The sequence below is a fragment of the Acanthochromis polyacanthus genome, chromosome 2, assembly GCF_021347895.1.
Source record: "Acanthochromis polyacanthus isolate Apoly-LR-REF ecotype Palm Island chromosome 2, KAUST_Apoly_ChrSc, whole genome shotgun sequence".
In the NCBI taxonomy this organism is placed as follows: domain Eukaryota; kingdom Metazoa; phylum Chordata; class Actinopteri; family Pomacentridae; genus Acanthochromis; species Acanthochromis polyacanthus.
In genome coordinates, this window is record NC_067114.1 from 20649363 (window position 1) to 20674175 (window position 24813).

At 37.8% G+C, this 24813-nt stretch overlaps 2 protein-coding genes across 3 annotated transcripts in view; one reads left to right on the forward strand and one right to left on the reverse strand.

Moving 5' to 3' along the window:
* nptnb (neuroplastin b) overlaps positions 1–16110 on the forward strand; it is a 29137-nt gene extending 13027 nt beyond the window's left edge. For both annotated transcript variants that reach the window (XM_022213435.2, XM_051937969.1), the window contains 7 exons: positions 4730–4904; positions 6232–6326; positions 9490–9623; positions 9781–10054; positions 14673–14694; positions 14810–14883; positions 14975–16110. In XM_022213435.2, coding sequence (XP_022069127.1) covers positions 4730–4904; positions 6232–6326; positions 9490–9623; positions 9781–10054; positions 14673–14694; positions 14810–14870 — 761 coding nt within the window. In that variant the 3' untranslated portion in view covers positions 14871–14883; positions 14975–16110. The remainder of the gene's footprint in view (positions 1–4729; positions 4905–6231; positions 6327–9489; positions 9624–9780; positions 10055–14672; positions 14695–14809; positions 14884–14974) is intronic.
* Positions 16111–16359: 249 nt separating this feature from the next.
* Positions 16360–24382, reverse strand: rec114 (REC114 meiotic recombination protein). The gene is made up of 6 exons (XM_051944859.1): positions 24299–24382; positions 22092–22181; positions 18803–18886; positions 18341–18505; positions 17109–17183; positions 16360–16524 (listed from the first exon to the last, which is right to left on the reverse strand). The coding sequence occupies exons 1-6, from the start codon at positions 24380–24382 to the stop codon at positions 16360–16362; spliced, it is 663 nt and encodes a 220-aa protein (XP_051800819.1).
* Positions 24383–24813: the final 431 nt, after the last annotated feature.

Genomic DNA, 24813 nt, shown 5'->3' on the forward strand with positions numbered 1-24813 from the left:
ACCTTTGTTCTGACTGTCTCATGTGCCCTTTTATAATACTCTGCTCATGATCTTCTTCTCTGTATCCTAATTTCACCCCATTTCCTATTCCTAGACTTATTTGTGATACGTATTTCTTTATGCTGTGTCTCCTGCGTGGCGTGGATTGCTTTATTTACTTCAAAGCCCTGCCTGCTAAATGCGGTGGAATCCTAGTGGTGCTTTGAAGTAATGCTGCTTTTGATTTGGCTTTCTCACTCTGGGCACAGTGTAAATGGGACTGTAAGAAGACACAAGGAGGGATCCGTTAAGGTGTAAAACAGTGATTCCTGCTGTCAACTCCTTCCTGATAAAAGCAAACATTTTCTGCTTTCAAATTTGTGCGTGGTAATCCAATAAAGGACACGACCACGTGGGGGCCTTGAGTGTCTCATTCTAGATGAGACAGATTTCATTTCTGCACAACGGTCTCTCTGGATCTGCTTATGCAACATGGTACCTTGTGCCTTCTCAGCCATTAAGTGTGTGACTGTGAATCAGTAATGACATTATATCCTTTAACCCTCTGCTCTATGCACACAAACAGTCAAACAAAGTGAATTTCAACTGGACCCTTCTAATCTGTGCATGCTTCAGTGCTCTGCCCACTGGAGCACAGGGAGATGTGGAATGTTGTTAGTTGTAGTGAAGCTCTCTGAGAAGTTTAGATGAGTCTGGTTTTCGCTGGCTCTTCTGATTGGACTGGCAAATTTTGATTCACGTGTTGCTATTATTTTATTAGGTGCTGATGTAATTTCCACTCTTACAAGAAGTCCAATCGACAGCAGCTGTTCAGATGTCTCATACATGTGTTGCCGACTCTCCTACTTTCAATCAAACAGTTCAGATCCTCACTAAACATATTTTGTCATTACTGAGGAGTAAATGTTATTTGCATATACATGTAATATCCAAATTATTACATGTATATTACAGGCTATACATAATAGCCGTTTGATATGAATGTATAGTTTGTAGTTCGGGAGCGTGCTACGGTCTGATTGTCTTGTTTTGGCCTTCGAGTTTTGCTTAATTTAGTTTGTGAATGTGAATCACTCTGTACCAATATACCTATATTCTGTATATACAGTATATTAATATATATGCAGTATTTCATTTCCATTGCAAAGCCTTTTACTTACTACTCAATTTGGCATTTGGATTTTTAAGTAAGTGCAACTGCTACTGGAGATACACCATTTGTACTTTGCACATGTGCTACAAGTGATACTGTACTCAAACTCTGAAAAAATTGTAGGTTTATATTGAAGGAATAGTTCAACATTTTGGGAAACGTTGATACCACTTTTGTCTATGTTGCTACATCCAGCAGTCGGTTAGCCCTACCTTGGCATGAAGGACAGAAAAAGAAGCAGAAACAGTTAGCCTGTCTCTGTCTGCAAGTAGCAGTAGGTACCAATTAACATGCTTGATAAATGCGTACAAAAACTAGAAAAATGGTAATAGTGTGGCTAAAGTTGCCATTTCTCCACTAGACTCAGCTGTTACTGGTCTTCATGCACTGCCTGGCAGCTTGCGGTACACATTGCTCATTTATTGTATCCAGACATGAAAGTGGTTTTGGTCTTGGCATTTGATCCTCAACAAGAAAGCAATATTTCTGAAAATGTTGCTCTATTCCTTAAACAAGAATTGCAGTTGTGATAAGCTTTAATTTATCCCACTGACTTCAATGATGACAAGTTTTCAAGCCAGACAAAAAAATAATTACAGAAATGTTAACAGAGACTTCTCTATCAACTCCTGCATCACTGCTGATTGTCACACTAAAATATGGCTAAATAGAGTTTCTGCATTATATGCCTTTTTGTCACTCATCTTCAAACAGTGGGTAACATCCACACAAATACCAGTAGATTATGTTGCAGGAGTGGCTTGAGAGATTTGTCTGAATTTTTCTCAATTTTTTTTCCAGCATGAAAAACATTTAACTTGAATTTTAAAAACGCTGGACATAGCTGCTTTCTCTGAAAGGCAAACAGCAAATCATTTTCAGTCATTTTTCTATAGGTAAGTGTTTCATAATCAAGCTGATTTTGTGTGGAGTATCACTTAAACTGTCTGCACACAACAGATTTCAGTGGATTTTTAAAATGAATCGATACAATCCAACCTGTAGGATCAGCTGGATGTAATAAAAAAACACCAGATGTTAATGGTTCAGGTAAAGAAATTTATATTTAAACTATGTCACCTAAAAGCAAAGAAGCTTTTTTCAAAATAAGCAAGTCTCTGAGACATATTTCACGGTCATAATGGTGTGTGAAGTTCCACTGATTGTACTGCCAAGTTACACAAATGTGTTATTCCAAAATTGACCAAAAAAAAAATGAAAATTGCATATTTTATGAAGAATGAGTGGTTCAAATCATTTAGCTCAACCACGTGCTCAGAGGGCCCACTATTCTCTTTGTGCAAGCACGATTACTGACACCTTTCTCTGACGGTGCACTTATTGTGTTGTAATATGCTATAATGTCATGATTTGAGGCCTGACTTGCCTTTTACAATTACATAATGTTCCCCTAATACACCTCTTGCCAAGTTGGTTATTATGTGCCAGTTTTTTTTTTTTCCATTTAATTAATTTCATACATCATGGCAAAATGTAATAAAATGCAGCTCTACTTGACATTTAAACAAAGCTGTCAAGTAGCTGTCAGTTAATTGGACATATCAATCTCAGTGCAGCAGTGTATTAGAGAACCCGCTAGAGGAGAAAAGGGGGATTAGGTTTCATGTTGACTCATTTAGAGCAACATTTTATATTGGTTACATTCTGATATGGTGATATATTATCCAGCAGTTACCACATTTTAAGTTGTGACAAGGTGTCCTACAAACAACCTTCTGGTTAAATTGCCTGTGGACCACTGTGCCGTGTTTGCTAAATGTTAATTTATGTACCTCGTGTTGTGTGTGTGTGTACGCATGTCTCGGAGATACTATTAATAGTACATGTGGCTCTGCTTGGTGGGGGAGAGAGAGATTTAAGGGGGAGGGGGAGAGATGTCCCCTTAGCTATTGAGTATTGCAGAATCGCAGAAAGAGGGTGCCATGAACACTAATAGACATCAATTGTCAGTGTCAGTAGCCCTTCTTTCCCCTCTCTCCCCCTTTGCCTTGCTAGTGGTCTTGCAGCAGCAGCCAGTAGTAGGATTATGATGCTTCTCCTCTCCGCTCCTCCCCTCGGGGGCTCCATCGTTGCCATGGTTGGCCCGCCCTGGAGGAGGAGGAGGGGCAGTGCGGAGGAGGATTCCTGCTCGCTAGTCAAGGCAGAGCAAAGGGCGCCTCGCTCTCAGATGACACCTCCTGCTTCCCTGATCGTCCTTGAGAAATGGACCCTGGTATTGCTTAGTAAACAGCATGGCTAGCAGTTCAAAAGGTTTAGCTGCTTATTCAGCAGAAATGTAAAATGTCAAAGGTCTGTTCGGTGTTACGTCAATCGTCAGGGTCTCATTTATAAAGCTGTGTGCAATTAACTGAACATGTGAGCTTCATATTTCGCCCACTACACTCCCACAATTAACCATAAATGGTCAATGCAAACCACTAATCAATAATGATGTACGTATTGCTCCCGTGGATGGAGGCGGCATTACTAACACAACAAAGTTGGAGAAGCTGACGGCTGCAGCAGCTGTTAGTGCAGCAAACAGGATAATTTCCCAAATTAAACAGCGCTGTGATCAGACATGGAGGTGTGCTTTGCTGCACCTGGGTGTTCAGGCACAGTGACACACCGCCTGGTGTTTGCTAAACATCTGGACATACTCGATATCACCAAACAATGCAGTATTTAACTTCAAAATCAAGCATATAGGTCTTTGTCTCAGTTTCACAGTGGCGTGTAGGTGGTATATATGTATAACTGTGCATGACTAAAGTAAAATTCCAGTTTTTGAAACATTTACAACATGAAATGATTGTTTGAAGTCTATTGATAGTCTATTCTCTCTTCTAGTAAGAAATTTAATGCAATGTAAGGTTTAACTCATAATGTGGTTGTGTTAAAAAGAGATCAGGATATACATGATTGAGGAAAGGCAAAAAAAATAGCTTAGTTATAGGTGAAAGATGAAGTGCAAACACAATATAACACTGGTATAAGATACTGTAGATATAGTATGTTATGGATGAATATTTGATGAAGGTCAACTTTTCAGTGGGAAGCGGAATATGTAAGCTCTGTTTTATAACTGCTCAGTGGTTATAAATGAGGTCCCTGATTCCCAAGTACATGACTTATGTGAGTCTAGAGTTGTAGGGTAAGGATCTTTAATACAGTTTCCTGAATTAAGCATCAAAATTACCGCAAATATCACTCACAACATAGTCTCTATTTGGCCTTCTCCTTGGAGACTGTGCAACACTCAAAATTCATATCTGATTATGGTGAGTTGTTGTAGCGTTACTGTGTATTACTGCATTTCATCAGACAAATGCTTCATTCAAAAATACTACATTTTTACTTTGAAGATAACATGGTTGATACAAGGCATTCCAGCCGTTTCATGTACTTATTATGCTTTTTGTTTATTTGTTTTGTGAACTTCACTTCATAGACACCCGCCTACACAGCTCATATAAAAAAAGAATACAGCCTACAGCTATTCCAGCATGGGAAGAAGCATTAAAACAGCTTTGAGCCATAGTTCTGGGATAAGGTTTGACTGTCTCTGTCTTCCAGAACCAAAGATCAATGCCTCTGATCAGACCATCCTGTCAGCTGACACCTCTAGTAAACCAGTTACCCTTCAGTGTAACCTCACCACCGCTCACACGGCCCACAAGGAAAGCTTCTGGATGAAGAATGGACATGAGATCCCCAACACAAGGACAGAGCAGAGGATCACAGTATACAGGTGACAAACAGCTTTCCTTCCAAGTTGTAAGTAGGGCATAGTTTGGGAGTGGAGACAGTGTGGGTAATAAGTGCTCTCAGCAGTGGAAAGTGAATGAGAAGCCATCGAGAATTTATCTAAATGTGCCGTGTAAAATGGAAGTAGTTATATGAACATAAGCAGTGCTGAGGTAATCTTGCATACATGTCTCAGTGGGGGTCTGGAGAAATTCTTAGAGAACAGGCAAAGACAAAGGCATTATACAGATTAGCGCCTCGTTGGAAATGGGAGCACTGCACACATTTCTCCTAAATGGGTAACTCAGGTTTGTTTTTCTGCTTGGCTAACTGATGGTAAGTACTTGCTTGTAAGTGGGACAGACCTTTTCCTTTCGACAACAAGCAGTGAGTCTATTTTTGCTCACTTTTCACAGACATGCGAGAGACAACAGCTCACCAAAATTAGCTTGTATGTACACTCATCTTCAAGCAGTTACTGAGGCCAACAGTAAGCACATATGATTCTCAATATGTACAATGCACCATAAATAAAGAGACAAATGCAATGATGTGAAATCAGACAACTTTACTTATATAGTAGATTTCACTGATGCCAATTCACTATAGCAAGACACTACAAATGTCAATACACTGAAATGTAGAAACAGTTGTTTTTATGGTTTGTAGTCCTTTTGTTGTTCGTAATCTGTGACGCATTGAAATAATCTTAAGTAATCCAGAGTTTGTTGCAAACCCTCCTAAATTTTGGTATCCCATCCTAAGTATACTGATCACAGACCACCACTGACTAAAATCAATACTGAAATAATACCTGACTTTGTCGAAATGTAATTTTCAAAATTCATGTATCATATCACTGCCTTAAACCAGATTTTTAACTACACCTATGCATTTATCTTTATATAAAACAACTCTATTGTAGCCTAAAGTACCAACTAGTTGTTAGTTCCTGCTGTCACACAACATAACCATTGAAGCACAAGGCTACTGTCGCCCCCATAGACATACCACAGACTCTCTCTAGCCACAAGATAAGACCAATTGGTCACTTCCTTGTCACATTACATCAGTGATACTCTGAAGATTACAGCTAAAATGCCTGTGGTGCCCTTCCCTGCAGAACCAAGAGCTGCTGTTCCGTAATATAACAGCATAATGCCAACATTTTGCCTCTCATGGCCTCGTGGGTCCTACAGGCTTTCACTGCTGTAGTCCAAACTAATTACTAGTGTTAAACTGAAATTAGTTGACTTTATTTACTTGACTACTTACAGTGTAAGTGACCAGTAAATATATGGAATAATTTGTTGTTATGCATTTTGCTGCAGAATCACTAAACCTCGGGCAGACGATTCTGGTGAATACATGTGTGTTTACACATTTGACACGGCACCAAATGCAAATGCGACAATTGAAGTAAAAGGTAAGATTTCTCTGCCACATAATAACAACTGTGCTTTTCTTCCCTGAATGCCACACAGATCGCTTGAGCAAAAAATGTCTAACGATTGATTTTCTCCCTTGTGCGCTGAAATTCTGAGAAAGCTCTTGCCTTAATTTTATCTTGCCGCATGATGACACGGTAAAGTCATCCGCAGTTTTCTGCTGAAAAAGAGAGAGATAAAGGTGTCTTACAAAAGTCAACCACCTACAGCTGTGTGAAGAGAGTCCTTGTTGACAAAGATGTTTGAATTCACCCGGTGCTGTGGTGATGACAGGGAGTATTCCTGAGGCTGTTGTCACTCTTGGCTTTCACTGAGACAACAGTCTAGTGAAATGGACAGGCACTGCACATGCTCTCCAAAATATGCAACACTCAATCCTCAATCCGAGGAGGTATCCTTAAGGGCTAAAAGACTTTAAAAAAAATAAATTTGAGTGATAGTTTAATGTATTTAAATTGCTTTCTTTATTTGATAGAATTAGAAAAGTGTTCAAGTATTGAAATTTAACTAGTTAGAGTCAGTGTAAACGCAGGGAAGCTAACCAAAGAACTACTGTGTTGGTTTCATTCAAGCTGACAGTGAAGCCATCAACCTGAATAAGGAATCTTCCCTGAGAAAGGGCAAGTGAAACCCTCTTCAAGAGAAGCTTGCCTGAGTGTAGTGCTTAAGCCAATTTGCTGTGGCATGGCTGTGGTGCATACTGAGCATGCCCTGACTCTCACTCTGTGGCTGTCTTAAAGCGCTGCCTGATTGCGTAACATGGGTGATGACCGTGTGTGTTCTGCTTTCACTGGATTGTGAGATGACGGGACTCGTCGCCATTCAAACTGAAGTGTCCTAGCCATCACTAGGCTGCAGGCCTCTGACTGTTGAGGCTTGCTATCTGTCCCCTGAGGGGAAATTCAGAAACTGAACTGATGATGCATGATTTTGTCCTTCAAATTTTTATGCATTCTGTATTTGAAAAAAAAAAAAAACCAACAACATTAAAATAACAGTGTTTTGATGTTCAGTGAAGGTATTATTGCTGGATCGAAACAAGGCATTTTCTTCAGTTCTTAAATGTTTTTGTGATTTTCTAGAGGTGTTTGAGATCTTTTGTGACCCAGGTAGCAAGCCTACTGTTAAGCAAGCCAGCTTTGCACTGCGCTTCTGGCAGCAGTTCACTGAGATCCCTCGCCTACAGTGTCCTTGGCACACTCATCCTTGCAGGACTCAGCTCAGAGGCAACAGATGGAGGGTTCTGTGATGTTGTAGGATTAAGGCTCTGAATCCAGTCCCAGCCATCTCTGTGGCAGGAGTGGAGTTTATTGTCTGTGATACTAAGCTTACCACAGATACATATTTGGTGCCTCATATTTCTCAAATTTTAATAAATGCCAAGCTCATTTCTCCTTGAAAATGTTTTCACGTGCACACTGATTACTTCACATTTTCCTCAAGGAAAAATGAGATTGAAAAAAATTGTGCACAAATCAAAATCAAAACACATGCTGTAGTTTCATGTACACTAACAAAATATGAAACACAACTAAACAAAGAATTAATTCAACCACTCTTTAACATCTGTTGTCATCTTGATCAACTCTTTTTTATTCCATCTGACGGCCATGACCTTACTTCTCCTCACACGCCCCTCTCACATTCATATGTCACTTTACCACTGTCTGGCACGCAGAGATTAATAATCACAGTCAAGAGTGTGAAATGGAGGTTTCTGCCTGTTTTAGCGCCTCTCCGAGGGCTGTCTCTGTGCTGTCTGTCACGGACATAATACAGTCAGGATAAGGCACAAATGAGCTTGGCCACTCCCCTTGCTCAGGGAGCACGTGTGCACCATAATTAGAGTGGGATGATGTCACCAAAGAGCTCAGACCCCTCCTGCTCTATTATCCATGCGCAGCTGAAAAATGCTCACTCCAGGCCTCTCCCTTATCCTGTTTAATTACATGGAAGGAATTATTGTAGTTTTGGGGATTAGCGGAAAAAGCAGGAACAGTTATCTACTTGATGCTGTGCAGAGTTAAAAGCAGAGTTTGTGTCTCACCTTTGAGAGAGACTCCAGTGATGGATCAGTATGACTTGGCATGTCTTGCGATGCTTTAGGACATGTGCCTGAATTTATTAAATTCACACCCTCTCTGTTTCATTTTCTTTATCAGTTTATTCATTAATCAGAGCCAATTTACTCTGTTATTCTTTGGCTTAGAATCGCTTTTGTGGAATTCACTGCAGAATTATTTTGAATGGGGACATCTGGATGCTCTCATATCACATTGATACCCCTTTCCATGACCTCATTATGAATTGTATTGAAATGCTTTTTATCTTTGACATAGTGATATTTCATTGGGTTGGGGTGGGGTGCTTAGTACATGCTCTCAAAATAACTGAAGATTTAATATGATACTCTTTTCTGCTTAATTCTGTACAGTTCTAGATGTAGGGTTTATGTCATTGTCTGGTAAGCTAAATCATACTGTATTTTCATGTAAAATTTATATCTATTACCAAGTATACAATATGTATATACAGTACAACTAAAAAACTAGCCACAGCTATTTTACAGGCATTAAACAACTACAGTCCCGATAAGGTTGTCATAGTATGCCTATGTGAAAGACTTATGGGAGCTGCAGTTTTTGAAATTAATCATTAAATCATAAAATGTTAAAATGACCAGGTGCTGCCAAGTAGAGTGTAGGTAACAATTTACCTTAACATACAAAATTAATCCTGTGAGTAGTCAAGTGACAAATTGAAACGGAAGAAACGATATACAGCACAAATTAACTCAGCTCTGTGTGAAATGACACGACTTAAACTAGATGATGCAAAGCAATGTTGATTTCTGAAATTATCTGCAAAGAGCCTACTATGATTCTTGCTGCCTGCAATATGTCTGCAAATTTCAAAGAAAATGGAGCCTTTTCAGTGAATCACTCCTACAGTAGAGACTCTTAATTGCATTCCTCTGTGTTACCTAGACATCTGAATAACACACAATGTTAGCATAGACAAACAGCCAATCAGGCTTTCTTTATTCATGCCATCTGGTAGGATTTTAAACGTTCCTTTGACTGTCTTACTTCTGCCAACTCAGCTAATGATCAACTTTATTTATTTATTTTACCTTTCCAGCAAAACCTGACATCACTGGCCACAAACGAAGTGAAAATAAAAATGAGGGGGAAAATGCAATGCTTTACTGCAAGTCTGTTGGCTACCCACATCCCACCTGGACATGGCGTAAAGTGGACGGAACATCCTACATAGTACGTGTGCATGTTGTGTATATACAGTATATCAACCTAAAAATAGAGAGGAAGCTGCACAGGCACAATAGACAAACACAGTAGAGGGCATGCTACTGTTCACATCTACTTGTTATTTCGGTGTAGTTAACTTTGAGACATGGTCATTGTATTGCAGGACATTGACAACTCCACTGGACGCTTCTTCATCACTAACAGAGACAACTACACAGAGCTCAACATACTAAATCTGGATATAAACACAGATCCTGGAAAATACGAATGCAATGCCACTAACGCGATTGGAAACACAGCCGAGACCACTATACTACGAGTGCGAAGCCATCTTGCTCCACTATGGCCTTTCCTGGGTGTGCTGGCAGAAATTATCATCCTAGTAGTCATCATCGTTGTCTATGAGAAACGCAAGAGGCCAGACGACATAATGGACGGTAAGAAAACTTTTTCTCTGTTAATTAAGTACGAAAGTATATATCACATATTTAAAATACCTGCGAGACACTTTAATGTTCTCCAGGTACAGAAATTGTCTAATAATTCCCAGATTCAAAATGACAATGAAAGTAAATTCATATAAGACCAAGAGATGTGCACAGAAGTGAACTTTGAACTATGTGGTTACAAGATTTGCGGTCTTGCTCTTGAATGGTGTGCCAAAAGGAGAACGGAAGGACATTGTCACATAAACAGTACGCCACATTTTGGACACATGCAAATATGAGCTGTATAGATGCACATCAGGTAAACATTTTGTGTATTTGTACACATTTGTGTACTATAATGATGATTCTGTTTACAGATGTTTTGATTGTGACAGTGTTAATCAACCTGCGGTGACCAGGCTGTCGCTATAAAACACATCAGTCCCAATTTATAATGTAATTGGTTACGATTCTTTTCCCCTTCCCCCTTCTTTCCAAATGGCAACATAATCTAAATGGGTGGTAAGTGAGATATCCTGCATGGTTTTGGAGATTTTCTTTTCCCTTTCTGTCAATTTGTATGTTTTTACAAGCTTACAGTTCATCCAGAAACATTCCAATCTCTGATGAGATATTGCTGAAATACTAACACGATAAATTCAGTTTGCTTTGTACCAGTTAGGGTGAAATAAAACCTTGTCTCCATTCATTACCATTTCCATTAAGTTGAACCCATAAAATCTGATATGTTTCTATAGGAGATAGGCAAATGCTTTGATGGATATTGGAATCAGTTTTGTATTTCTTCACAGAGCCATCAGTTTCAGTCAGTATTCATAATTAAAAATGATTTGCAGATTTGTACTAATCCAACTTAGTAAAGTGAGTGGAAGAAGTTAATAAAACGATCCTAAACCAGTTCAGAACCTAAGTGTGGGTAAGATTATCTAAAATAAGAAATGCACATCACTGATGAACAGGCCCTAATATTCAGTTTTACTTTTACCTATTTAAAAAAAAAAAAAAAAAAAAGCACGAGCACATCTTGAATCATTTTCACTATTGTTTGAATAACTATGACCCCGGCTTGCTAAGTATACTCACTTGCTTAACATGTGGTAACAGTAGTGTATTTAATAGGCTGCGGTGCTGAGTCATGAGCAAAAAATATAAAGCTAATGGACTGTTTTGTGTTCTCTGCATGGTTCATTTTGATGACTTCCTCACACAAGTAAAACAACAAACATTTCAGTGCATTTTGTAAAATATTTCTGCCTCAACAAACTGCTCTTACTGGAAAGCAAACACACATTGAATCATAGATCCATCTGGCCTTGCAATAATATTAAGGCTATAAAGCGCCTAGGCCGTTTTCCAATACCAACAGTCTCACTGTGTAACAAATGCTACCTGCTCCATTCAATAACATATACTGTTATGAGCACTTCAGTGTCTAGCCCTCTAACACAGGTTAACCCTTATTTTCCAATGCCATCTACAGACACTCTCCTCTACTCAGGCCAATATAGTTGAGGTATTAGAGAGGTACTTGACTGCTAAAGTACTAAAAAAAAACATCAAGGGCTTTTGCTCTGTTGGCCAGTTGAGGTATAAGTATCTGCAGTCTGAGGCAGAACAGTATGCTGATATAGCAAAACCATATCTAATGTGACCAAAGAAAGGAAAAAATAAACAGAAATGAAGAAAAAATAAATAAAACCTAAGAAAAAAATGACACAATATGCAGTTTAATTTAATCTAGTATCCATCCACTCATTTTTCAGCTGGAGATATTGGAGCATTTTTGCTTTAACACTTTAAGTTTTGCTAAATCTAGTACCCAATACACAAGATTGCTTTTTCCACTTTAAACTAAGGAAGAGGCCCGTGCTTCAGGAGGCAGACAGAATCACATGATAAGTCTGTGACAAGATGACAACGTCTAGAAAGCCCAAAGGCATCTCCAGTCACCAAAGATTCTGTCTGACCTCGACTCATATGGCTTTGCCTTCTTTTCATTTTCAAATACAACATGAACACTAGCAAAACACAAAGCCTCCACAGTAATTCCACTCATGTGAATCACTCCAGCTGGGCAACAGTTGTACGCCACACTCTAATACAGACTAAACAAATACAGAATCTGGGTACATCCTGCCTTTCATTTACTTAGCTCAATAAAAAAAGGAAAAAGATTTACCATGTAAAATGTGCAAGGATTATTAAGCAGATAATCCCCAGTGTCTTAAACTGTTCTTCGGACATGATGCTGCTTCTCATTTCTGTCCTCTTAATTCTGCACATACACTTTACCCTCACAAGCAAGGGTTCGGGTGACAGGTTAGAAATAGATTAATCATTTAATGGGGTCCAAAGTAGTGTTTACCGATGCTTCACAGTCCACTTATTAATCATTTAATGACTGTAAACATCACTTGCAACTACATAATATTCACTGGCATTTAAATTTTTTTCATAGGATATGAGTTACCACAATGGTTCTTGAAGTTTAAAGCTTTCCCAAACCATTAAGACACTGTATGTATTTATAATCATTCTATGGAATGTCTAAAGTAGATTTTTCAACGCCAATCTAAAAGGTGTTCATATGTTTGTGATTAGAAAAAAAAACAAGCAAACAAATACACATTTGGGTTTGATATTTGCTTGAAACGGATTTGTGCGCACACAGATACAAACAAACCACACGGCTCAAGTAAGCTCTGCATGGCCTCTAGTTTGGTTTCATCTACTGCAAAAATGAAGCGATTAAGGTAGATTATATTTGCCATGTTTATGCCATTCAAATCAGGAATGAGGACTCCCAGCTCACGATGCACAGCCTCTCTAAAATCTCCTTTTAGCATCCCGTATTCCCAGAGGTTTTGGCCCCTGTCTGTGTGCATTATGAATTCTGGTCTCTTGATGGCTTAGCTGTGTTTGAACACTTTTATACTCCACAGCCAAAGGCTCTGTGCAGAGGGTGACATTTCTATCATATGTTTCAAAACCAGTTGCTGAAATTACAGTTTTGCTGTGTGATGATTTCCTAAATAACAGCTCACTTTATATAATAAAACAAATCTTAAGCTATGAATCTTGCACCCAGATACTGGATTTTTTTAAGTAAAGAAGTGAAATTACAACCGATGCAGTCTGACTTGATGCGGTACAATGAATATAAATGATTATTATTCTTTGACTGTTGATCTCACACAGCAAAAATCTGTTATTTGCTGTTGCGCTTGCAAAGCCATAATAGTAAACATAGCTTTTGTGGTGTATACATATGAGGTGCGAAAACAGTGATATATGCTGACAGATGTTCCTCCTCCAAGGCGTCACAGAACCATGTTTTTGTCTAACATTTTAACTGCCATAATCTGCTCCATTTTAATGCCATGGAATGCTGCTAATGCTGCTTATCTCAGACTTACAACTGCATGGAAAATATCTCACTGTGACTGGTTACTTACCTGTTAACACATTTCATCTGTATGCAAAACACCAACCACCTTGTCAACCCCAAGACTGTGGGATTTGGAACTAACTTTTCTATCAGTGCAACAATATCCACTACTATTCACCAGTTCTGCCTGCAGTATTCCTTACTGCTGCATTGTAACGCACTGCATGTTATTTACTGCACTTCCTTATAGTCAGCAAGAATGACAACTGTATGTGTTTTCCGGACTAAGAAAATTGATACCCAATCGTGTGTATTTTCATCAAGTTCATGTACTAGTGTAAGGGCTGGATACAAACTCTAGATGCTGAGAGACAGCTTCGAGCAGATACATGTCTTTATGCCAAGTCAGTTACACTATCACACCCATGTACCAGCCCCTGTTAAAAATCGCTATGAAATCACTGAGTGTAATTAAAAGATGGCTTTAAGTGAGCCATCTGTAACCCTCCTACACATATGCTCAGTCTGAAATGAACAGGAACCCCATGAGACTCAGATGGTGTGTGAGGTTAAGTTTTCAATGTTTGGTGATAAAGCTGCTCTTTCAGGGACCATGTCACAGCATTTTTTTTTCCACATTTCAGCCCTTCAACTCTAAATATGCCACTGCTGACCATTTTCCAAATGCAAACAGTTGTTTTTTTTCTGAATGTTTTTTTTTTTTAACCCAAGCAGCCATTGGTGTCCACATTGTTTGTAATGTAAGAAGCTGCCAATTTCACATTCATGCTGTGATTGCCAGACACAAAAACGTATGCATACAAGCGTATACAGTATAAGCTTTTCAACGGCTGACTCCCACGTCTGTGATGTCAGAGCATCCTACCACTGCATGATTGTGCCACACCACAATTCATGTATTCAAGGCAAGCTGTGTTTCCAGCTGCCTTACTGCACAAGACTGATGCTCAAAAAAGAACTGTCTCAATTTTTTTGCTGTCTGCAGAAATTTTCAGGTTTAAGAAAATAGATTGTCGTACCATTTTAAAATTACAGTGAACTAATAGCTGCCTGAGAAAACAGGAAAACTTTGATGACAGCAAAGCAAAGCCCATATTTTTAGCAGTAAATGTGCTGAAACATGCAACAGAGGTATTTTTCTGTTATGTTAATCTCACAGTGTGCTTTTTTTTCTCCTCTTCTCTCCACATGTCAAAGATGATGAACCAGTTGGAACCATGTAAGTAAACATATACTTGTATTGTTGCATATGTAATTCATATGGAAGTACTGGGCTGTGTGACTTCAATGCCTTTTACCTGTAGGTCACTAAATCTTGACTGCTTCTTTCCTAGGAAAACAAATTCAACAAACAACCACAAGGACAAAAATATTCGCCAGAGGAATACAAAATAAGCAATTTACTCAAGTAAGCACTGTTATAGGGGATGGGTGCTAAATATAGAACTGACTGCGAGGATTATCCATAGTCACGCCTTCTCTTGATTTTCTCTCCACAGATGAGATGGCTAAACTGCATTTTTTTGACTACATGAAGGTATCAGAGATGGATAGAGCTCCGGGCGGTTTTGAAAAAGCATATCTTGTCTCATTTTATGAGAAACAATATCAGCATAACACTGGCAACAAAAAGAACATAATGGCTGTCTTAAGCATGCCTTATTCAGTCTTACGTGGAGAATTCAGGCTGACGAATAATGACTAAAACCACCACAGAGGTGTACACATTTTTAATGTGATGTTGATGTCTCCTTCATTAATTTTATCATGTCCTCAAATGAGGTGATCCCTTTTGTATTACATATCATGTACAATGCATGCAAGATAATTACGCAATAGGATACTCAGAATAGACATTTTCTGTTGTTATCCCTCGTGTGGCTTTTTTTGCATCCAAAATGACCTATGTTTTTTATGGAGTCATCCTTGTTTTATATATATATATATATATATATATATATATATATATATATATATATATATAAATATATATACATTAGTTAGTTTTATTCTTGAAAATTTGTACAGCATATCATGGTCATTTAACTATATTTGATTTGTGACAAGTCTACTTTTAACAGAACTTTTATTGTGAAGCAAGGGCTTCAATGACTGGCAGTATTTAAATTTAATTGAGAGTGCTTACAGAAAATGATTACTGTGTGTTTAACTATCTTAACAAAAATGATATGTGTATTATTTTTATTTTCTTTCCAGAGTAACTTAGATGTCTTGTATATGTTGAAGTATGAGTGTTCAAATGATAGGAAATCTGTAAAAAAATAATATTTTTTTATATTTCCCAATTTCATTAATTGATTTTTTATTTTTATTTTTCTCTCTAACTGTATAGCATGGCTATAATCCTATGCAATATGTATTCTTAAATAGATATATGGAGGGCAGTTTGTTTTACTCAGTGAAGCTTTAATATGTGGGATCACTTGGAAGCTGGCATAGCAAAATTCACTGCTGTAGCTGCATGACTCCTCTTTCAATACAATGTATCCATGTGTGTTGCGGTGGAAATGGACCTGCATTAAGATGGGAACAGAGGGACCAGAGTATATAGCCACGATCAAACATATGAGTGAGACCAATATTTTTTTTTCTGAATAAAAAGCTTAAAAATGAATCCAGTTTTTTTTTTTTTTGAATTTTGCAAGTCTTCTAACCAACTGAACCAATACCATTCAAACTATCCTCTTCAGGCCATATACCATAGCAAATAATGTGTAAAAGCATTTCAGAGAACACCAGCAGCACAGCAAGAAATGCTCCACCACCAAAACGCACAGCCTACACAAACTGTAGAAGAAAACACACACACGTACACACTTTGCACTGACTTGACCTTTCTGCCTTCAGCTGCTGCTAAGATTCTTTACTCTTCAAGCAGTTTCTTCAGTTCCCCCTCCATCTTCTCTACAAATGCATAAAAGCTGGGATCCAACAAACAAACACGCAAGATGGACTCCGAGTCACCTTGTGCCAAAGAACTGTGATGATACATTTGAGGCAGAGTCAAAGCAGCCTCTCCCAAGAAGTGCTGCGGAAGGTCAAGAGGATATTTCAGTAAAATTAAACAGAAGAAACCGAGTAGCCTGTGTTAAAATTAACGATTTAAATACATTTAAATGAAAGTCATGTGCCTCGTGAAAATCAATAAAAACACTGTGCTCCTTGGTAACACTGCAGTGCGGAGTTTCTATCTGGCTCAGCAGCAACTCTAGGTTTTCCCACCATACTCCTAATTCTGTAGTCTACCTTGTCTCTGTTGCTATAGCTGCCTCCCTCTTCAGCTCTGGCAAATCAATCATTGCTGGCTGATGTAAACATGTCGCTATCAGTGCACCAGTGCAGGAATGTCACCACTGAAAATCAAATTAGAAACTCTGGTAGCCTATACTACAGAATACTGAAAGATTTACCTGCCACTAATAGGCTTATTCATCATTATGGAAATCTGGCTGGCAAGAGCTTGAATGCGACATTAATTTATATATTGAAGTCCAGCAGTCTAGCTTTAAGCTTTACACGAAATTACAATAAATGCTGCGAATGTTCAACTTTGTTAGGTGCTACCGTTTGATGACCTGCTGTTCACTGCCTTTTGCTTTTAGCAATTAATACCTGGGTAAGGCGCTTGATGGACAAAGATCCTTGGACGACCTCAGGCTCAGCTCCCACAGCCTTCCCTTGACAAGTCTGCTAGCACAGAGTGACACACAAAAGAAGAAAAAAGATTTGACAAACACGACATGAAACCGCAGGGTTAAGAGACCAATCAATGGCTTCATTACTAATTGAAAGATATCCACCCCTCAAAGGCCTTTCATCTTCACTGTGAACTCCTTCAGTGTGTGTGTTCGCTAAAGGTCAACTTCAGCCCCATAGTGGACACTATTCCGTTCACAGTCCTTCATGTTTAAAGCTGTTAAGCCTAGAAAAGCTGGATGTAACTTTCACCTCAGGATCCAATTTGTAATTACCCATATGTTGTGACTATTTTCAGGTGACATGACAATATATAAAGTGACTCCAGCCATTTGGCAGAATTGAATAATGGTGCAACAGCAATCTCATTCCTACAGTATGTCATTGAGAGTATACATTTCCACTGCTTAAATGGCTTAATGCCATGTTTTGTTGTTTTTCTTTCTTTCTTTCTTTCTTTTTTGTCATTGCTAGTTTTTGGCCTCAGGAGACAAATGTTTGTTTTCATAATTAACAATTTGATTGCTTAAAGCAATATTAAGAACTAATTTTCTGAGTGGCTTCAGGGTGATGCCATTTTAATATATGCATTTATAAATCAATTATATGATTGTTTTGCATTCCTCTGTGATTGTGTGTTCAGGGTGGAGCATGCTGTAATGTAAACCACATCCTGTACTGTGATTGGCTAATAATTCATACACATTATATAGTGTATCTCACTCCACCTACTGTATCTGTCATGGCACCTCTAATAATCAGACAGGGCTGTAAATAGCACCATCTAGTGGGAATAATATGGCCACAGCTGATGAAGATGACCACAGCTTTGTGGCATAACCACTGTTCTTGAGTGATGCATCGAAGAAAACTTTAGTAATGTCATTTAGCCTTGTGATGATTCTGTTACTCAATTTACAAAATATTACACAATCAATGGTTACACAAAAGATCCTTCACAAATTTCAATAAATCGAAACTCCAGCAGGAAGAAAGACACATTGATTTCTTTGATATTGTACAGCTACTGCAAGCTTCAAGTTACCACCTATTTTAGGGATTTCTAAAAATAAAGGTTTTGTGCGTCAGTGCTGATTTCGATACAGAAATTGCATTTGCTGAAACGTAAGGTGGGCAACCTGTGTTGCTGGTGCAGGGCCCTCAGCAGGGGGCTGATTAGGGTACAGTGGGACGTCATCCTGAGTGGTGACAGGCACATACTTCCTCAGCTTTGCCACAGCACTCGAACACTCATCTATGGCCTCGGTTCTGCCCCTTCTATCAAACTGCATCCTTACCATGCGGCTCTCTCCCTGCAGAAATCCACAAACACACTCAGCCTGTATCTGTCCGTATAAACTGTGCCAATGAAAACACAATCTGTGGTTTGTGTGTTTCCTTTGTGAAATCAGCATGTCATTAAGAAAGAAAAAAGAAGCTTGGGTACACAGGGAGACGTAGAAGGAATATTCAAGCAGCTGAAGTATGAGGCAGCCATGTATTAGTAGTTTTCATTTTTGTTACAGTAATGTAATGGTTTCTTATGAGGAGAGTTAGATTAACCTTGAAATAAATGCTAACCATTGACTGAAATGGATCTTATGACTCACCTGCACAGTAAAGCGAAATAATAAGTTATCAGATTTCTGATGTACTTTGAGAGAATCAGAGCCACAGAGCAAAGGAATTGTATCCTGGAAAAAGACAAGAGAAAACTATATTTAGCAGCCAGTATTTAAAAAAATCCTTTTTCCCCATTGGTGACTCCTACTTATAGATAACATAATATTTTTTTTTCTTTTTTCACTAATTATTGAATGCAAATTACATACAAAAGAAACCATCATAGTTGTGAAAGCTGATAGGGAAAAAAATGTTACACAGAACTGTCTGCAGGGGTCTCTATTTACTCAGTAACCTCTGAGCCTCTGAGCTTCAGCTGTGAGGATTATGTTAAGCTTTGTTCACAGAAGCAGGCATCAAGCAAACAATAGCCTATATTATGATTTTGTCAAAAACATTTCACAAATACATTTGTTTTGACTTTGAAAATAACAGCATATTCAAATCAAGTAGATTTTCCTTTAAACAAATGCACTGTGCCATGGAGTATTTGCTTTTCTGAAACGTAGCACCATCAATCCAAATCAAGTGTTTATAATAGACATTTTTAAAAATGACAGTTTTATAATGCTTCGTAATTTAGGAGTGATAAAGTTTGTTTCTGCGGAATATCCAAATTCTTCATTACATACCAATTATGGACACATTTCTTGGATACAAATATGAAATCTCATTAAAATTCTAACTTAGGTACCAACTGTACTGTTTCCAATTAATGAAAGGAAAATCCTTAATAAATGTGCATAGAAAAATCTGACAAATGCAGATGCGTCCATACAGGCCACAAGAAGTCATTAATAGTTCGACAAGTATGAAAGTAATGTAAATCATTTGCTATGTCATTTCCAGTCGCCAGCTCCATCCTAGTTGTGGGCAAATTTTAGACCAATGTGTGAGACGTTAATTTTAACCTTTTGGAAAACTGGTTTATTATACCTGCTTAAGTGTTAAAACTCAGAGATTCAAGGCCAAGGATCATTGGAGCTGATGTGATGGCTCAAAGTGGACCAATCGTTTACTGGAAAAAAATTGATGTTGTTTTTTCAGTATGCATAATTTTAAGATATAAATGCAATTACAGGCAGTTTTTGCTGAGTTCTGCCTGTTTTTTCAGGAGTATCCATATTCTGAGTTGACTGCTGAAGATCTTCAGTAACCCCTCGATTCTCTTTGAGACAGCCAATATTAGCTATGTTCAAAGACAGTTTGGAAAGTTTCCATCAGGCCTCATCATAGCCTATAGGTTGAAGCTCTCTGTATGGAAAGTTCCTGAGCATTCACTGCACCAATCTATAATAGACCAGTCTATCATCCTCAGTGAAAGCTCTCTGCAGTCTGACCTGAATATCTGTCTGGCTCGGCAACCTGGCACAGCAAGATAGCTGTGTCTCCTGCCAGAACACCATTAATGAGACATTGAGTAGTCCCTCAAATTTCTGTTGTCTGCAGGGCAGCGTTAACTTTTCATGTCTGCATGTGAACTTTACTACCAAGGAAAATATTTGTATAAAAATGTTAACCAAGCCTGAAGAGATTTTGAGCTTTTTGTGAGCCTGAACTTCAACATTATACCGGTAATATTCTCTAAGTAATTTTGAAACAGGACACAAGAGGTTCTGAGGAATATTTAGCTTCACCCATCTGAGACAGGCAAAACCCAACAGATTTGAGCAGAAATGCCAAGATCTTCAGCAGAATATTTCATGTGGCCTTCATCGAAGATTTTATCTGGAAAGAAGATTTCTGTTATTGATTTTGCTAAGGAAATTGTATGTGTGTGTGTGTATGCGTGTACAATTATTTTTTAATATAAATCTAAAAGCACAAAAACATACAAACAACTACTAAATGTAGCAGAATTTTATAAATGTCTCTCTTCTTGAAGAGGGTGGCACAGTAGTCATGTTCCACCATGAATATCATTTCTGCACAGATTAGTTACTAATTAACAGAATTCGTATTCAGTGTTCCCTCCATATGGAGGAGGACAACCAATAATAACTGTGACATAGTATAGATTGCCAGTGTTAGAGGATGACATTTGCAGCTACAGCTTTAAATGATTTCCAAGAATTCCCCTATGGTTTTAATTTGTTACTTTGAAGTAGATACATAATTTCATCTAAAGGTACATTGCAGCATTGCAACACACTGTTTTATGACGTTGTTTATCGCTCCGACATCTGCTGCATTCTAGAAGTTTAAATTAATCTATGTATACTGCAGAACAGTTGCACAAAATCAAACAGATTATTTCTTTGTGATCATGTGACTTATCTGTTAGAACCCACCATTGTGAAGTTTTGCAGAGGTTGCACTTTCTTAATTTTGAAAATTTTATAAATTTCTGTAATTTAAAATTAATGTATAAATGTCTGTACAATCAAGCCCCTGAGGTTCTTGGACAGTTCATTGTTCCACTTAGAGCAACAGGCTCAAGAACACGCGGAGCTTCTAATGGGAATGTGAAAGAGCCTAGGAGAGACACTGTGTTTGGAAGATCTGCCTTTTCTGTTAAGGTTGCTAAACTGTGGAACTCTCTGTCACGCGAACTGAAACAAGACCTAGATCTAGGGGCCTTTAAAAATGAACTGAAGCGGGTTTTAAAAGGGGATCAGGTCTGCAACCATTTTTAGATTGAACAGAATGTATTTGTCTTTGTATTAATGTTGTTGTTGTTTTTGTTTTTTTCTCTCTCTCTTCTGTAAAAGCCCTTCTAGGGACGGACTTTGCAAATTAGCTCTGGCTATAAATGTCATAGTGTTATACATGTTTATTGTATACACTGGTCCCTATTAAATAAACAATAAATAAATCTTTACTACATGTTTGTTTTTATCAAAACATCCTTCACATTTTGTACCACAAACCCTGCATATTCTCATCTAGAATAACAAACTTTCAAAGTACCTAGTATACTGAACATGATGATACCATCCATAGGCTAGGTGATTTTTGATGTAATCTCTTTTCCTGAAAGGTCAAGTCATGAATACGATTCATATAAAAGTCAGGTTCCAAGGTGATTTCACTGCATACTTCTAAAGTTTGAATCAACAGTACAATGAATTACATGTAGGATATTAAACCTCTAAAGAAAGAATTTCCTTCACACCACAAATAATTTCATCCACAAGGTTGGATCACAACAGTGTAACAGGAACTGGAATATGAGGCTTATCCTTCAGATGTTGTGTGTGTGACAAAGGGGAAAATCCATGAAAATATAAACAAATAAACAACAAATGAAAACAAACACTCACATAGCTTCCTTACCAAGCTTTCTTGTCCTTGCAGTATCAGCAAGTATCCCGATTCCACTATTGTGAGGACAATTACAGGTTTGTCACCCAGAGCCTCGTATATCTAATGAAGAGAAAGAATATTAATGATTTGCTTGTTAGATTTCCTGACAATTGCTCCCTATATATATACTCTTTGGAATGGTGTTTGCTGAACCATTGCAGATAAAGATAAAGGGCACAGTTACATTGTATCATATAGTTCAGCACACCATCAGAAAGGTTGTCCATTCTGAGCTATAGAGCATCTGTTTTGACAATCTACCCAATAATGCGCTGCGTACTTTATGCCATTTTTAAAAAAACTGGATTGAAATATTCCTCACAAAGGTGAACTACCTAAAGTAGACCATGGGTGTTTGAAATAATTACTTTTTAGTATGATATCAGTCTGGTAAATTCTTGTAATTTCACAGTCAAAAATCACCTTGAATTGTCCATTTCACTCTGTAATGTGGTAGTCTTATGGGTTGACTGTAATTGCCCTTAAACTAATTTTAATTAAATAGCTCTGAATGTATGCCTATTATTCTCAGATTTTTCATGAAATATACTGCACAATGTAGGTATATTTTAGTTTCAGAGCCACCCATCCCTGTCTTCACAGAAAATATACAGCTCCAGCTTGCCATCTAGAGTCTGATGCAGTTAATGAAAGATAAAGTCACAATGGTTGCTTTTCTTATTCTGTCTTCCCAGACTGTCTTGAAGAGTACTAACTAGAAACATATCACAATTCATTGGCAACTTAAAGTTTAATGGCAAAGTGAAAACATGATTATTAGAAAATCATAGGACCTGATTATGTGTGACATTAAAAGGCAATGGAGACTCCCACTCATTTTCCACAAAATATTATATTACCATTACCAGTATAACCGGTATTGCACACATTTATTTTCCCATTACAAATGTTTTTCTGAAATGTAACACCTTTAGGAGCAACGTTATCTAATTACTGGAGGTATATATCTAAATTTGCTTTTTTTCAAACTTTCCTGCCAGAGCTACTTCCCTCAGCTTCATGAAGAATGCTCAATAATTACTGAAGAACATGCAGACTACTCCATAAAGTCTTGCATGTTTTTCTTACTTATCTACAGCAGTGTATTAGCATTATTGCTTTTACACATATTTACTCCATTTGCATGATTTGAATAATCCACAGTCGAATTTTCAATCTATTTCTGGAGATTTGTTTATGTGTCTTGAAGTGCATGTGAGTATTCTGTTTTTCTATCAGCCACCATATGAATACCAAAACTGAATTTAAAACAGAACTGTGAATCACTGCAGGTTTACAGAAGGTTTACAGAGTAAACCTTCAAACAAAGGTCTTACAGCACAAATTCTCCGACATAAACTCAAAAGGCAACAGCATTCTATTTTAGACGCAAAATGAAAGCTGTATCAGTGACAATGGTCTTTCTTTTTCATTTTTACATATATATATGTTCAGAGTCAGTTTAAAATATACTTGATCCTAAATATAATCTTTAAACCTATGTTGACTACACTTTTATACTCAAAGACAATCTGGGCTACCACATTCAATGTGCTGTAGCTACACTTTTCTTTAATGACGATCTGTGACTGCGTTTATAGTGAATGCACCGATTTCTTTTGATAATATGCGCAATATAAATATACTTTGGTAAACTTCATCATCCTTTGTTGGAAGTGCTGGAATAACAGCAATTAATATTTGCCGATAAGTTTTATTCTTCTACTTGCTCCTATTTGTGAATATTGACAGTGTAACTACATGAGTAATCAGAAACCAACAATAATAATTTGGTAAATATGTTACTGCGCAATGGAGAGAAGGATTAGGATAGATAAGGAGTACAAAACACATATAAAACGTTCAAAGGTAAAAATGTTAGCCAAACTGCTAAACAGGATAGAAAGCAGGTAAAAAGAAAGACCCGCCCTTCCAGCCACAACCTGTGTTCTAGCTAGCAGGTAGGTCTAGAGTAAAGACCCAATTAACTATACAAAAGGTGAATTTTAATTTGTATAATTGCCCTCATTAATAGTATAAGACACCTGTAACGACGGTAGCTACCAGCTTAATTTGGAGTATGCAACGCTAAACAGAGCGAAGTTAGCTTACACAAAAACGACGTTTAGCTAGTTAGCATAACACCGCCTAATAGCTATCAAGGGAACTTTAGTTACCTTCCAAGGCTTCCCTCTTGTCTCTCTGGAGGAGGGGACGAAACGCCCGTAGCGTTTTAACCTCCATGTCAGACTGGTGGTCATTTCAAGCTAATGAGTTGTCAACAACAACAACAAAAAAAGATGTTGTCTAGAAAAGCACCATCTAAGCTGCTAACTTCCGGATAGCAGGGAGCAGGACGGTTTGGGTGACGTAAGAGATAGATAGATAGATAGATAGATAGATAGATAGATAGATAGATAGATAGATAGATAGATAGACTTACAGGTGATGTTAAAAGCGGTTTGCTATTTAAAGTAAAAGCTTTTTACTATCTTTGTATTGTAAGACCTTTGCTTAAGATTTTACTCAGTTCTGCAGTGTTTCCAAGGTTTGTTTTCAATTCACTTTTGGTATTTACATTCTAGCTGATCCTAAAATATAATCCTCACATGCACTTCAAGACAGTACAAACCTTTAACTATCAAAGAAACACAATTCTTGTTGTGTAGCTCTCCCATAATCTCTGTGTTAC

Bases quoted from the DNA above. Each gene is read 5' to 3' on its own strand.
- rec114 (XM_051944859.1), bottom strand. From the start codon at position 24,382: ATGACCACCAGTCTGACATGGAGGTTAAAACGCTACGGGCGTTTCGTC. The intron at 18,887-22,091 runs GTAAGGAAGCTA...GTCTTTTTCCAG, and splicing joins TGCAAGGACAAGAAAGCTTG to GATACAATTCCTTTGCTCTG. The intron at 17,184-18,340 runs GCAACACAGGTT...CTGTGCTAGCAG, and splicing joins CTGCTGAGGGCCCTGCACCA to ACTTGTCAAGGGAAGGCTGT.